Here is a 14,944-nt window from a genome sequence, read left to right as displayed (position 1 = left end):
GGCCCCTTGTGTGTGGGCTGTGATTCCCCTTTATATCTAGCCTCCATCTCTCTTACTGCAGGCCAACCAGGCCTCATCTTGCTGGCTGTCCAGGGGAAGCGGGTGGGTAGCCTTGTCCATGCACACCCTGGGGGCCTCACCCTTTACACGGTCTCTTCCCCCAGATGTCACGTGTGCTACATGGGTGAGCAGCCCCCAAAGCCACAGGCGTGGACAGTGCACGCGGATGCACTGGCCCAGGACTGCTGCGCCCCCAACACGGAATCTCAGGCTTACCCCAGTGTGATGTTGTGAACAACTGTTTTCACTTGCAGCTGTTAACAGATGACAGGCTTAGTTTCCTTTTTTTTTCCTATGGGGGAAGGCATTCTCCTTGAACAAGAGGGGGTCACGGAGACACAACCTGGTGTACCTCCAGGAGCCTAATAATAATCATTCCTGAGGGGTGCCTGGCTGCCTCAGTCCATAGAGCATGTGACTCTTGATCTCAGGGTCGTGAGTTCAAGCCCCACGATGCGCTTTGAACTTACTTAAAAAAAAAAAAAAATCACTCCTGGTCGAAACCAGCTAAAGCTCGCCTCCGGGCTCCCCCAGCGAGGAGGGGAACGGAGTCATGCTCAGTTTTACCCGTGGCCCCCGGACGGATGGCGCGACAGCAGCTGTGTCCTAACAATCCGCAGCACATTCTGTCACTGGACAAGGCCGCAGGCAGGAAGGGGGTCAGCTGCTCACACCCATCGGCTGCGGCTTGAATTAGGGGAGCTGTCACTGTTGATTCAGGATCTGACTTGTCTGAAGGCAGCCACGGGGTTTGGGGCACATGGGGAGGTGACACCCTGCGGGGTGAACCTCAGCCGAGGAGACTCAGCAGGTGCATTCTCCTCCCCATCGCTACGGGCAGTCCGGTGAGGCGGCACTTTCCTGGGTCTCTCTGAAGAGCGAACACTCAGCTGGGCTTGGAGCAGAGCTATGGCCAGCCCAGGGACGTACTCCTTTATAAGGACGGACAGATGTCCTCTTGGCCTGCCACTCCCCTCCCCTCCCCCTCACTCTGCTGCCTTGGAAGTGTACTCCCTCAATTAGCATGGGAACTTCCCCCTTGGGCTCAGTTTTCTAGGGAGCCCTGACTTAAGGCAACTCCTATACCTCCTGTATGTCAAACCCTCTGTATGTGTGTTATTTTATTATTATTTTTAGTTTATTTACTTTTTGAGAGAGAGACTGAGCAGGGGAGGGGCAGAGAGAGAGGGAAAGAGAGAGAATCTCAAGCAGGCTCAACACAACACAGAGCCCGACACGGGGCTCGAACCCACGAACCGTGAGCTTATGACCTGAGCTGAAATCAAGAGTCAGACGCTTAACTGGCTGAGCCATCCCAGGCGCCCCCGTGTGTGTGTGTTATTTTAAATCCTTAAAATTCTTCCCAATGAACACTGAAGGCTTGCAGAAGAGACAGAAAGGATAACATAACTTGCCAAAGAACACACAGCCAGTAAGCGCATGGACTGAAACTTTAGCTTAGGTCTAACATCGGGATCTGTGCTCTCTCAGACCATGAGCGCTGAAGCCAGAGAGCCCAGGGCTTCAATGTGGACTCGGTACTTGTTAGCTATGTGATCTCTGGCAGGTTACTTGACCTCTCTGACCCTCCCTTGCTTCGTCTGCAAAAGTGGCAGATTTAGATGTGGTGAGCTCTGAGGTTTCCTTCGGTTGGGACATTCAAGGCCCTGCCGTTCCAGCCTCTGCAATGTTTCTGTACGACAGGATGGATCTTGGCTTTAGGACTAATGGAAACCTAGGGAACATCTTGGCAGACACATCTAATTGTTGAACCTGGGGAAGGTGGTGGTCCCAGCATCACCCGTTCCAGCCCAGAATCAGTCCCAGTGGCATCCAGACAGCCTCTGGGCTGGAATGCTCTTCCCATTCTTCAGATACCAGCTCCAATGTCACTTCCCGAGGGAAGACTTTCCTCCCCTGCCCTCTCGCCTCTCAAGACTGGATCCCACTGCCCTCTGATACGTCCTCACGGCTCCTTCTACTTTTCCTCCCTTGCGCTAACGGTTTGAAATTCTATACGCGTGTGATCCTTCATTAACATGTCTCTCACTGGTAAGTTTCATGAAGGCAGTGTCTGCGTTTATGGGGTCCCCCCCCCACTGTATCTCCAACATCTGGAATAGCAGAAGGCATTCAACAAATATTTATTGAATTAATGGTTTCAGTAATTAATTAGTTGATATGAGTAGCTATGTCTAGATGAGACCAAAGCAGCAAGGGTTTGGGCTTGAAAGCCAATCTGGGGTGACGCTGAAGATCCCTGGCTGATTGCCTAAGTCATTCAGTGTGTAGTTGCGCGTCCTTGAGTCCCAGGCTCCTCTCCCCTCCCTGCCAGTCCATGTCATAGCTCATTAGGGGGCTGATAAGGGGACTGGCTATACACTAACTCTGACATCCCTGAAGTCGCCCTACCAGTCACCAGGCAGGCCAAGGAGGGCTGAAGAAACGGACTCAAGGTGACCAAGTTTGCCCGTAAGAGAAGGAAAAGGCATGGCAGTTAAGCTTCCTGGGGTTTAACCACTGGGCTCCACCTCTGCAGTGAAATGCAAATAAAAAATCTGGTTTTTTTTTTTGGGGGGGGGATGGGGGGTTGAAGCATGGGCACCATCAGCAGGGTGGGCTTGAATCTCAAAGACAGCAGACATGGTCACCTTGGTGGCTCAGTCGGTTAAGCATCCAACTTCAGCTCAGGTCATGATCTCACGGCGTGTGAGTTCGAGCCCCGTGTTAGGCTCTGTGCCGACAGCTCACAGCCTGGAGCCTGCTTCGGATTCTGTGTCTCCCTCTCTCTCTGCCCCTTTCCCGCTCACGCTCTGTCTGTCTCTCTCTCAAAACTAAATAAAAACATTAAAAAAAAAAATCAAGATAGCAGACAGCTCTCTGAGGAAATCTTCACCCCTATGCCCTGCCCCTGTGAAATGCTCCCTGGGCTCCCTAGGCCTTCTGTGGCCTTCTGTTGATTGGTCAGTCCTCTGTATGAGAGCCTCTCCTTGCCAGCAAGGCCTCACTTCTGAAACAGCTCACACTGGAGGGTTCAGAGTCTTGCTATGTATCCTGCCGGGTCGCTGCAAATGCTGTCTATACAGCCAGGCAATCTCCTAAGCACCCCTTCTCCTCAGCTCTTAAATAGCTTTTCGTGCTCCTGTCTATACAAACCATTTCACCATGAGGCATCAAAGACTGCTTATTTAATACCCAACAGATATTTTTATCCTTGAAGATGATCATGGCAAAAATGTGTCTCATACCTCAAGCCTGGTACATATAAGGGGTTAAAATCGTATCAACTCAAGAGATAAAGGGCAGAGAAAAAAGAAGGAAGGGAAGAAAAGAAGAAAGTCAGGCAGAAGGGAAGAGAAGTGTGGAGGGAGGGAGCACGAAAAGGAAGGAGAGAAGGCGGGGCCCAGTTGGAAGGGTGCCTTTCTTGGTGACATCAAAGTCCGGCTGCGGTGGGGTGCGGCGGTGAGAACAGCGCAGGCCCGGCTGTTACACAGATGTGGGTTCAAATCCCAGCCCTGTCTCATACTAACTATGTGGCTTCAGACAAGTCATTCAAGCCCTCTGAGCTTCAGATGGCTCGTTTGTAAAGTGAGGATAACATCGAGCTAAAGGGTATGTTTAAAGAGGATTCAAGATAATGTATGTAAAGCCCTTGCACGTTGGCATTCACTGGGAGGCTGCAGGGGCTCCTTCTGCACGTAGAAAGCACAGAGAGGGAAAGGGCTTGGTTCAAGGTCGTGCCAGGAACCCAGGTCTGTGCTCTCTGCACTGAGTGCCCATCACCAGGACCCGGCCACAAAAACTCGGTTACGGAAATAGGGGCCGTGAAACAGTAATGGCTTAATTAATTTGTACAGCTGTTAATACTGTGTGCCAAGAAAACAAGAGATGTCCCCCAGGAAGAACTTTCTATATCCTTGCTCTAGCCAAACAGATGACTGACATTCTACGATGCTCACCTGCATTTTAACCAACTCCCCACATTCACCCTGAAAATCTACAGCCTGTCCAAGTGCACCTTGGCTCGGGTCTGTAGAAGCACGTTAACGACAGCAGAGAGTAGTACGAGAAGTAATAACAAAATAGCCGTAACTGTGACCATCCCCCCTGACGGTTGAACCTTTTCCCCCTGTTATTTTACCATGTCTCCCTTGACCGGCACTTCTCCAGTGTCAAAGTCAACTGATGTGGTGTGTTCCATTCTCCCGGGCCCACCCAAGCTCTGCCAGGGGGTGCTACCGAGCCGTAAAATCATCGGAATGAACAGAAAGCACCAGGCGTATCCAGAAAACGGACCCCAAACCCAAACCTCAAATCCATATTAATGGGTCAAGACCTCCATTACCTGTTACAGGTGCTGAACTGGGAGAGCCACAGGGCAGGGATCATGGCGGTCTGTATCACTAACGGTTACCACCAGTGCCTGGCTCAGTGCCGGCACGGAAAAGATTTGTGCAAAAAAATGGACAAATACACGAAAAAGGCATGACTGCCTGAATACGTGGATGGTTCATGAGCATTCAGCAAACCTCATGCCCTTCAATTCCCCCTCCCCAGCCCACCCCCAAGTCTAGACCACCTGTTCTTTCCTTACCCTAGCGATCAGCTCCCCGACCATTCCCGTCCAGGTGCCATTGGCCTCAGGAACACCGTACACACCATCCCCGACCAGGCGGATCTTGTAGTTGAACCGGAGGATCTCTGCCAGCTCCTTGAGCATGTCCACACAGAAGCCCTCGTAGCGGTCATTGCCTTCCATCTCCTGGTGGTTCCCCTTCAGCATTAAATACGGGTTTTCCTGCAGCAAAACTGGGCAGCTGTCATTCTCATCTTAGCCCTGGTGTCTCAGCCACGAGGGATGGGGGTGCCGGGGCAGAGGTCGGGGAGGAGACGAGGTAGAGGGACGGAAGTGACTGGGGCGATGGGCTGCTCGGGAGGTGGCAATTAGCTCCCCTCCCGACCTCAAGACACTTCTCTTACCAGGAACACATGGGTCTCAATGCACAGAGAGTCAAGCTGAAGCTCCTCCCTCTGGTGCAAGGTCATCATTTGACCTCACCCCCTTCCCATCCCTTCTTTCTTTCCCTTCTGTTTATTGTTTATTGTGACATGGACCTGTCACAGGGCATTATGAGATACTAGGATACTGACAATATAGCGGGTGAGGTAAGAACATGTACTGACCAAATGCAACCCAAGGCAGAGCAGGTCCAGCCACGAGAGCTCTGGGAAGAGGGGTGGGTCCCTCTGGTGAAAACTTCCAGAGAAGTTTCCATGGGGGAGGTAAAACCCAAGCTGGGTTCCAGAGGGGGATGGAATACAGATGGAGTGGTGTTAATGAAAGGCATCAGAGGCAGGGGAAAGGCAAGATCAAGGGCATAATCTTGAGTGCGAAGGAGCATGGCCTCTTTAGGGGACAACGGACCCTACATTCAGTTGGAGCATGGCTTGTGTGCCCGGAGGATAAATTAGGGTCAGGGGGGCCTTGGGTGCCAGGGCAAGGTAGGTACACAGCCTACATACATAGTAGGGGAACATGGACGGTTTGAAAGACTTAAGGATTAAGAATATTAAATAATAAGAGAGAGCATCTTGGGGCTAGGGCAGACTCTCTCCTGATGTGAGATACTGAGTCCTGAGCCATAGTTGGGCTCAGGATAGAGCGCAGAGAGCTGGAAGAAACACAGAGAGGGCCAGGTTTGAGGGCGGGTGGGGTGTGGGGTACAGAGGGTAGGGGTCCTCAGACTGTTGGAGCCTGGGTGGATGTCCAGAGGAAGGTGTCATCACGGGCATGGATGGTCTGGAAGGGAAGACGATTGGGGACGGGTTGAATTTGGGGTGCCGGCAGGCTATCCCGGAGGAAACCCCTGACCGAATGCTTAAAATGTGGACTGAGGGCAAGACCGGGGCAGGGGCTGGGAGGCCTCTGTACAGAATGGACGGCTGAAGCTGCAGGAAATGTGAGGCCATCGGCGGGGGAAGAAATGAGGGAGGACAGAAGGGGGACAAGAGGACAAGGCCCTGATCTTAGACAGCGGGAAAATGAAGAGCAGCCATAGAAGATAAAGCAGAAGCAACCAGAAAAGTTGAAAATCAGGAGAATGGGGCCATGAGAGCCAAGGAGCAAGGAGGTTCAGGAAGGACGGTGCACACGTTCCCCTACAGAGATGAAGCAGGGCTGTGAAGGGGGCCCCTGGCCAGGTGTTGCTGGCAACCCTCCCATGGCAGGTGCAGCGGGGCGGCAGGACTCCACCGGAATGGGGAGTGAATGCAAGGTGCATGAGAAAGAAGGTACCAGAACTTTGAGAAGTCAGGAGATAAAGGCAGGCAGGCAGGCACACGGCCTCTCCACCCACCTTCTACTGGCCTCGTCTCTCCTCCAGCCTCGGTTGCCCCATCTGCAAACCACTGGGCTGGAGGATTCCCCGAGGGCCCACCAACAGCACGACTTACAATCCCCCAAGCTGGAGGGAGCTGGAGGGGCAGCAGGGTGTGGGCAAGGGGGTGGCGATGGTATCTGAGGATGGGAGAGACCAGGGTGTATTTGCAGGTAGAAAGGAAGAATCCCATGAGAAGGAGAGATCAGAGAAGGAAGAGAGGCGCTAGCTGGTGCAGTGAGGTCCTAGGGCCAAGTGGAAAGAGACAGGGCCAAGGCGACAAAGAAGCTGGGAAGGAAGCCTGTAGGTGAGGTGGAGACATGGACGTGGACACAGAGAGGAGGGGAAGGGACAGAGGTGAGGGAATCCGTGCCAGGCCCCAGAGTCACGCTGGGGGCGGGACTGAAGGCTTGATGTGCAAAGGGCTTAGCAGAACTGCTCAGGGGATATGACAAGGAAGGGGTAAGACGTGGGCCCAGGGAGTACCAAGGCCCAGAGGAAGTCGGGAGGCTGACCGTTGATGGGTAGCTGTGAGTGGGGATGGTGAGGACGACTGGGCTTGGGACCTGCACGAGATGAGATGGCTGAGCATCAAGGTGGAGATCGTGCTAGAAGCTAAGAGACACAAGTGCTGAGACACTGGTTTGCTGAGCTCAAGTCAGAAGGGGCTTCAGGGTTGGGGAGGACTGAGAGTCAGACAGCCCAGAAGTCATGAGGGGAGGGTACAGGAGGGTGATTTTGTGAGTGTGAAGTAGGAGAGAAGAAGGCAGAAGGCTGTTTGTCAGGGAGAGGGAGCTCTGTGTCGAAGGTGGCCTGGTTCTGTTTCATGGCCAAGTTCACTGCCATGTCCATGAGGTGGGCCAGTCTCCTGTCTTCCACACCTGCTGTCCTCCACTCAAGGCTTTCCCTCTGCCCCAGCTGCTCTCCCTCCCTTTCTCCCGCCTAACCTAACTCACCTCTGTGCTTGGGGGTCCCATCGCCTCCTCTGATGCCAACTCATTTCTCGGAGCTCTCACTGCCTCACATGGCCCAGTCATCCTCTAGGCCATGCTCCCAGGTAAAATGTAAGTGGGGCCTGGACGGACTCTTCCCCTTCTCTGGTACCCCCATCTGGCTCCGGCACCAGGCCCGTGTGGACTGAGTGAATGCACAATGCCAGGACAGGGCTTGGCTGGGGGTTCCAGCCCTGGGTTGGCAACATCCCAGGCTACCTTTACTTATCCCAGGGAGTATCATGAAATTCTTTCCCCAGAAACATTCTACTCTCAAATTAACTGAACACTCACGGGCACGTTCATAGTAAACATACAAAAGGCCAATCTTGGGGGCGCCTGGAGGGCTCAGTCAGTTAAGCATCCAACTTCAGCTCAGGTCATGATCTCCTGGTTTGTGAGTTCGAGCCCTGCATTGGGCTCTACACAGAGGGTGCAGATCCCGCTTGGGATTCTGTCTCTCCTTCTTTCTCTCTCTGTCCCTCCCCTGCTTGCGCGCACTCTCTCTTGAAAACAAAATAAACATCCAAAAAAAAAAAAAAAAAGCCGATCTTGGAGGGAGGTATTGTGGGAAAGCCAAACTGTCAGGAAGGGTGGGGCTCCCCGGCACTTTGAAAAATGTGGGGGCCGAGTGCTGGCTTGGAGCCAGAGCCCCTCTGTGCTGGCATGAGTGTTGGGAAAAGGGAAAGGGGAACACAGGCAAAACGTTCAACTCGGGGTAAGCGCTCAAGGAGTTGAGAGCTACGGCTAATTCTGCGTGTTTGCTATTAACCAATAAATCATTCACATGTCCCAAGTGTACCCGGACAGGAACAGGAGACGACAGGGATATGTGCTGAGCGTTAAGGGGTGAGTCATTCAGGATTACTGTTTGCCAAGGATAACCCACAAACGGTCACCGGGGACTAAATTAAGAGAATCGTTCCCCGTGAGAGTTGTAGCAGCCATCTTAGACACACAGGCACAAGAAAAGATGTGTGTCCGGATCAGACTTACCATGTTGTTAAACGTCACCCGACACCAAAGTGCCCTGCTGTCACAGTTGATGAACACACGTGTGCATATGTGAACCACATGCGTGCGTGCACACACACACAGAGTCAGATTGACTTTCCCCATCTGGAAACACACCCCTGTGGTCTCCGTGTCCCCGTGGGTCTGTGCCAAAGCTCTCGGCACCGTCCAATTCCAGCCCCTGAGAGGCAGGAAGTACAACCCAGCAATGTCCCCATCTCCCTCTCAAACTCGTGTTGGCTTTTAAGGGACATCCTTCTACCCTGTAGGAAGGAACTCCTTTATTCAAATTCTAATCGCCGAGCTCCTACTTTGCGTCAGGAACCCCAATCTTTGAGAGTTCCCATTCTAGAAGGGGATACAGAGTGTAAACAACAACGTCTGATAGGAGAAATGCCACCACGGAGGTGTGGGCAAAATGCTAGAGACAGGGGAGGGCAGGAGTCAGGTTAGGGAAGATTTCACGGAGGAAGTGACATCTGAAGAGAGGTCTGAAGGGTGGGTGCAGAGGCATTTCCAGTTGGAAATGGGATTTCGGGGGAAGGGTACTCTGGGCTGAGGGAACAGCAGGTGCAGAGGCAGGGAAGGGCATGATACAGTGAGGAAGTGTCGTGCAGTCTTGTACTGCTAGATCCCAAGTTGTGTGGAGAGGAAGCAGGTAGGGCAAGCTGGGCTTGATTATGAGGGGTTTCTACTCCGAGTGCAGGGGTGGAGGGTCCTGGGCGGTGCTGAAGGATTGTAAGTGACGGAATAACAGGATAATTCTGATCTCAGAAAGACCACGCTGACAGAGGGGTAGGGAGTATGGGGGGTAGACTGAGAAATTGAGAAAGGGAGCCTCTCAGGAGGTCGTGCTCAGGTGAAAGAGGTAAATGGGCCTCAGTGAGAGCACGGGCTTTGGGGACGGACAGCATGGGACTCCAGAAGCCTGCGGGCGGGAGGTCCCAACAGTGATGCTGTGTGCTGGCCCCCCCCCCCCCCCTTGGCCAGGACCGCAGCTCACCACTGCCCAGCTCAGCCAGGCTCTAGGAGCCCTCAGGGGCTGTGGTGATACCAGCACTCTCCAATCTTTCTGGCATTTCCAGGTTGGTTCAGAGAGGCTAAAGCTGGAGCTGACAGCGGGGAGTGACCAATAGTCTGGGAGCTGGAACTGCTCTCTCCATCCTTCGCTCCAATCGTTTCCTCCTTCCGCCTGGAATATTCCTTCTCGGACAGCCACCTGGCTCTCACCTCTCCCCGTCAGGTCTCTGCTCAGATTTCCCTGGCTCAATGGGTCCAAACTGACGTCTGTGATCTCAGCTCTGTCTATTCCTGGGTACCCACAACAGCACCCAGCATACAGTAGTGTCCCCCAAATATTCACTGAAAAAGCGAATGAAAATATTCAGTGACTCCGTTTCTCACATGAAGGGAACACTCAACAGTGTGGCATTCAAGTTCCTAAGCACCGTAGCCTGCTTTTCTGGCCTCCTGTTCCCCCCTCCACCAATGCCCATTTCCTGGAAAACCGGCCCTTTTCAGCACTTCCTAAATGCCCACAATGCTGTCCTTCATTCACCTCTCCCTCCCCATCTCTCCCTGTCTTTTAGAGCCTGTCTTCTGTGTCCCTTCTTCTCCGGGAGGCTTTGCTAACCTTCCTGATGGCATGGGAACCCCTTCCTCCTTCAACCCCCATAGGGCTAGCTGTGCACCTTTTTCCTGACTTTTACCCCAGTCTGCCCGCAGATCAAGAATTCTAGTCTAGGGTTCCTGTGCCCCAGGAGTTCATGAATGAAGTGATGGAGGTCCCTGAGCTGTTTCATTATCTCAAAAAGCCTAAAGAAACAGACGCATTTGCAGACCTTGCGCATGTAGCAGTGAGAAGGCTGAGCAGACTACCCAGCGCATCGAGTCTCTGCTTTGGGCTGGACTTCTATCAGTGTGGCAGCATTGGTTATCTCCTGCTGATAAGATACTGTACCAGGCAGGGAAATATGCTTTTGATTAGTCAAAAGGGGAGAGTGAGGGGAGAGAAACAAACTAATTATTGCTTAATATATGCAGTTGGTTTAACGGATACATCTTTTAAAACACGAGATCGTCACAGGGGAAGAAGCCGACCTTGGCCGTGAATGCACTTGACCCAGGCCACCTACTAAATTATGACCTCTGTGAGGCTAGAGATCGAGTCTTCTTCATCTTCGTGTCTCCAGGAATGAACACGGTGCCTGATCCATGGGGAGAAGGGTTTGGTAATTGTTGAGGAGAATTGAATCAAATAAAAAAGGCAGATGGTCCCTTGCTCTATAGATTGAGAACTTTCTTTTGACCATCTGGAAATGAAGAAACAGGCCATAAAAACCCACTGGAATTCAGATGTCCACTGCAGGGGGGCATCTGGTACACAGTAGGCACCAAGCAAAGTAGGCTGCCGTGAAAGAGTAGGGGCCACCCCGGTGGACCGGATCCAGCCCCCTGCTGGGCTTCTCTGTCATACGGTTCCCTTCCCTGGGCCATGCACAGCACCCTGGCTGTCAGGGTGCCCCTGGAAGAGGTAATGCACAAACTGTGGTGTCTCTTCACCCCATCGCTCTTCCCCAGCTGCTCTGGAACTCATCAAATATCATTTCCATATGAAACAGCAACTCGAGTTTAATTACACTGTCATAAATTGGCCTTGGTGCTGTGATTAGAGCGCCCGTCTTGTGTTCACTGGGACCCCGGGAGCTCCTGGAGCTGGAAGAGGCACCGTGGGGAGCTGCAGCTGGGAGGCCCAGGACCACCCCGCTTACCAGGATGGTGGTGACAACCAGGGTGGTGTTGAAGAGACTGTCGGAGATGTTGGAGGCGTAGAGGCGGCTGTCCATGCTGAGGCCATCAGCCACGTGCCACTGGCCAATCTGAGGAGACAAAGGAGAGAGGGCTGGGAAGAAATGGGGAAAGGCGGCGGCTGGGGAGAGCGGGGTTGCTGAGTTCACGCAGGCCTCCAGGGTTGGAAAGCGCTGAGAAGCAGCAGAGAGGCCAGTCCCCTGCCTTCGGCTGGGCTATATGTAAGGCACAGAAGGAGGCAGGGATATGGAGCATGGACAAGAGGGACGGGATTAGGGCAGGGTTACTGTTCCATAGGGTTGAGGGGGTCAGGGAAGGTGGAGGAGGGACCTGAGAGGGGACAGGAAGATAGGGGTAAAGACCTAGGAGAGGTAGAGGAGGAAAGCAGAGAAACAAATCAGGAACCGAACGCAGTTCGGCGACGTTCTCTCACACAGAAGGGAAGGGAACAAGTGGATCACATTATCTTGTGGCAGACATGAGCCACAAAGCTCCTTCGCTTCAGCCTGCCTTCAGTGATTCTGATTACCCGGATAAGAATCAGAATGGCACACCGGACCGAAGTGGCATCGCACTAGGTCCTTCAGTGAACGTCGCTGAGGGTTCAGCGAGGGAGCGAACCCGAAGAGGAACGAGCTGGGTTCTTGCCCTGGTCGGTTCACTTGCTGGCTGTGAGAACCCAGGCAAGCTACTTAGACCTTTCTGAGCCTCAGTTTCCCCAGCTATCAACGGGGGTGGTAATGTGTGCCTTGCCTTCTTCTCCGAGCCTACCAAGACCACGGATGCTCCACTTTGAGGCTAGGTTATTCAGCCAGGCCCAGGGGCATGCACCTCAAATGCGTAACCTCCCCCCAAAATTACTGAACCTCTCTGAGCATGTCTCCTCATCTACAAGACGCGAATAACAGCAAACCTTCCCTGGGTCATAATCAGCATGTATTTAGCCTGACGCTATTTTCCTCCCTCTTCCCCGCTGCCTTCGCTTCTAGGGGGAAAAGTACGCAACTTACCCAGCTCTCCGTTCTAGAAAGTCCTCTACACCTAAGCTCAACATCATTGGGTTTTCAGATGGTTTGTTTTCTCAGCGGAACCCTTTTTATAAATACGTATGTGTGCGTGTGTGCGCACGCATGTGTGTAAATACCAATACATTTCTACTAGCTGAAGCCCCTGGCAAATCATGTCTGTTGCCGAGTGTCTGAAGTGGGCAGCCAGGAGACGTGGCTGACAGCTGGCTGGAAACCCAACGAAACGCACACATCCATCTCTGCCAGGCACCTCCAGGCACCAGCAGCAGCTTCCCTGGAAAACCGTCGCAAGTTCCATGGATGCCATGTGGCTCTGTTCACCAGAGCTGGGCTCTGGGTTCCTCTTGGGGAAAACTGAACAACAACGAAGATGCATCTCACCCTTGGTCCCCACCCCCTCCCACTCCGTAGGGCCAGAGGGTTGAGTGTCTTGGGGAACAGTAATCACCCCTCTGACATCCTGGCCTGGAGCTTGAAGAGGGGAAGGCCAAGCCACAGGACCGATGGTGTCCACGGGTGAGCCTTTCACCTGCCGAAGGGGAGATGACCCAGATGACCCCAAAACTCCTCTCCAAGACTCTGTGAGGATGCCACTTGAAGAGGGGGTGGGCAGCTTTCTCCGCCTCCGCAAGGGCAGAAGGGTCCTGGACATACGCATATTCATTTCTAGTTTACAAGCAGCGTCTCGTGCACGTCCACACGGGAGGTCCCATTTGACGGATAAAGAAACTGACATTGAAATAAAAGAGCCTCTCCTACTTGTCCTGGGGCCACCTCACCCACTGGCTGAGAGGCCTGAGCTTCAGCCCCAGGCACGTCTTCCCAAGGAAGCCTCTGTGGCCGTCCTGCCTGGCTCTTCCAATGCCCTACTGCACGTTTCTGCTTGCCTGTCTTCCCCACCAGCCCGTGTGGGGCTTGGCCAGTTTACGCTCACGCCCCAGCATCTCGCTTAGGGGCTGGTACTTGGAAGCAGGGGAAGCCATCATCTCATGTCAGCAGGTTGCTGCTGCTGGTGAAACATGGACAGAAGGCGAGGGAGCCTCGTCTGGGTCTCTGGAGCACCTAACTGCCTCTCAAAGGGACCAGCCACATTAGGTTCTCGCTGCGCTCCCCTTCTGCCTCTCTCTGCAGGCGAAATGGGTGGGGAGAATGAGGGATGAGCTTCTGGCTTTTCAAGCACAAAGGGGAAGGGGAAAAACAGAGACCAGACACCTGCCGCGCTAGATGTGTTCTATCATCTCTCTGAACTCTCCTTGCAACTTTTGAGGATAGTGGTGGTGTTTTGATTTATAAGGAAACTGGGGCTTGGAGAGGTTTAGTGCCTCGCCGAAGCTCATCCACTCGGTAGTGGTACCCGGGCTTGAACCCAGAGCTGTCTGACACCCAGAACGAGACTTTCCTGTCTCTGCTGCTGGGCCCTGGGTAGGGACGCCGAGACGTGCTTCATGAAAGCGGGCCCAGCAAACCAGAGAAAGGAGCCTCAGCCATTGGGCAAGAACCCCGGACAGAGCTTTTCTCTCCTGGGTTTGGACCCTGCACAAAGTCAGGCGGAAACGACTATCCTCTCGGAGGAGGCTCGTTTGAAGATAGATCCGGCCCGTCTGCAAAATGGCGAGAAATGGTTCCCCGTGGTCTCTGAGGGTGGGAAGGGCCAGATTTAGACAGAAGGACATAAAGAACACTTGGGCTGGATGTCAGCATTTGGATGTCTGACACAGGAGTGAACTTCTCAGAGTCCTATCTATAGTCACCGAAGGGCCCGCGAGACACAGCTCCCCCCAGCCTCACCTTCCCACCTCGGCTGTGCTCAGGGGACCCAATCTTCACGAACCGCCTGCCCCGGCCCCCGACTCCCCAATCTTACCCAAGCCACGAGATAAGTTCCCACAAAAGCCAGGGATAGAAATGATTTACCCGGAGCCAGATCTGACAAGCCTGAGCAGTGTACTGCCCCCACCCCCCACCTCTGGGGACACAGCAAAGAGACTAATTAGCCCCTAAGCGCTAGTCAGGAAATGCATCTCCCACCCACCCTCCCATTAGCCCCCAAGAAATTAATAAACTCGTCAGATGCAACAAAGCGGCTTGGCAGTGATTCCTCAGAGCAATCTAATTGCAGAAAGGCGGTGGGAGGGAAAGCGAGAGACAGAGCCAGGCGCCCTGGGATACAGGCTAATTGCCCCACCCACCGGGCACCTTCCATGCCACACACATGCCAGCGGTGGGCAGGAGATCCGGCTCTCATCGCTGACAATCTGTGACTCTGCCTCCAGCCAGATTCCCTCGCTCCACCGTGCTGACGCCTGCCCTCAAAACCTCCTGCAGGAACAGCTGTTTTGTAAGCCTCTTCCACATGCCCACATGTGTGGGCCTGATTATGTTCAAATAATGTCTTTCCGCGGGCCTCCCTCTGCACTTTCTGTCTCTGCCACTTGCTCTGCCTTTCCTCCATGTCCGTGGACTCGGACAACACCTTTAGCCTATACGGAGCCTTAATGCAGGTAAAGGAAAAGGCACCCTCCTCCTGGGCTGATGCGGCCCCGCCCTGCAGGTGCACAGCTGAGCAGGCCGGATTTCAGCCTCTGCTCGCCCTTGAGCGCTACGCTGTGTGCATCACGAATGCAGTGGCCCCGGAGTGGGAGGACCTGAGTTGAACTTGGTTTCT

The 14,944-nt window shown here is 53.5% G+C and overlaps 1 protein-coding gene across 4 annotated transcripts in view; it reads right to left on the bottom strand.

Annotated features, from left to right (window-relative positions):
• Window positions 1-14,944, bottom strand: part of GRIK4 (glutamate ionotropic receptor kainate type subunit 4) — a 306,356-nt gene that overhangs the window by 71,755 nt on the left and 219,657 nt on the right. For 3 of the 4 annotated variants that reach the window (XM_040483332.1, XM_040483333.1, XM_040483334.1), the window contains 2 exons: window positions 11,215-11,322; window positions 4,655-4,858 (listed from right to left, as the gene is read on the bottom strand). In XM_040483332.1, the coding sequence (XP_040339266.1) occupies window positions 4,655-4,858; window positions 11,215-11,322 (312 nt within the window). The remainder of the gene's footprint in view (window positions 1-4,654; window positions 4,859-11,214; window positions 11,323-14,944) is intronic. The other variant, XM_040483335.1, reaches the window with a different exon arrangement.

The sequence above is a fragment of the Herpailurus yagouaroundi genome, unplaced genomic scaffold (assembly GCF_014898765.1).
Source record: "Herpailurus yagouaroundi ecotype Mexico unplaced genomic scaffold, PumYag 161, whole genome shotgun sequence".
Lineage (NCBI taxonomy): Eukaryota > Metazoa > Chordata > Mammalia > Carnivora > Felidae > Herpailurus > Herpailurus yagouaroundi.
Note: the sequence above shows the minus strand (reverse complement) of the source record. Positions and strands in the feature narration are given on the sequence as shown.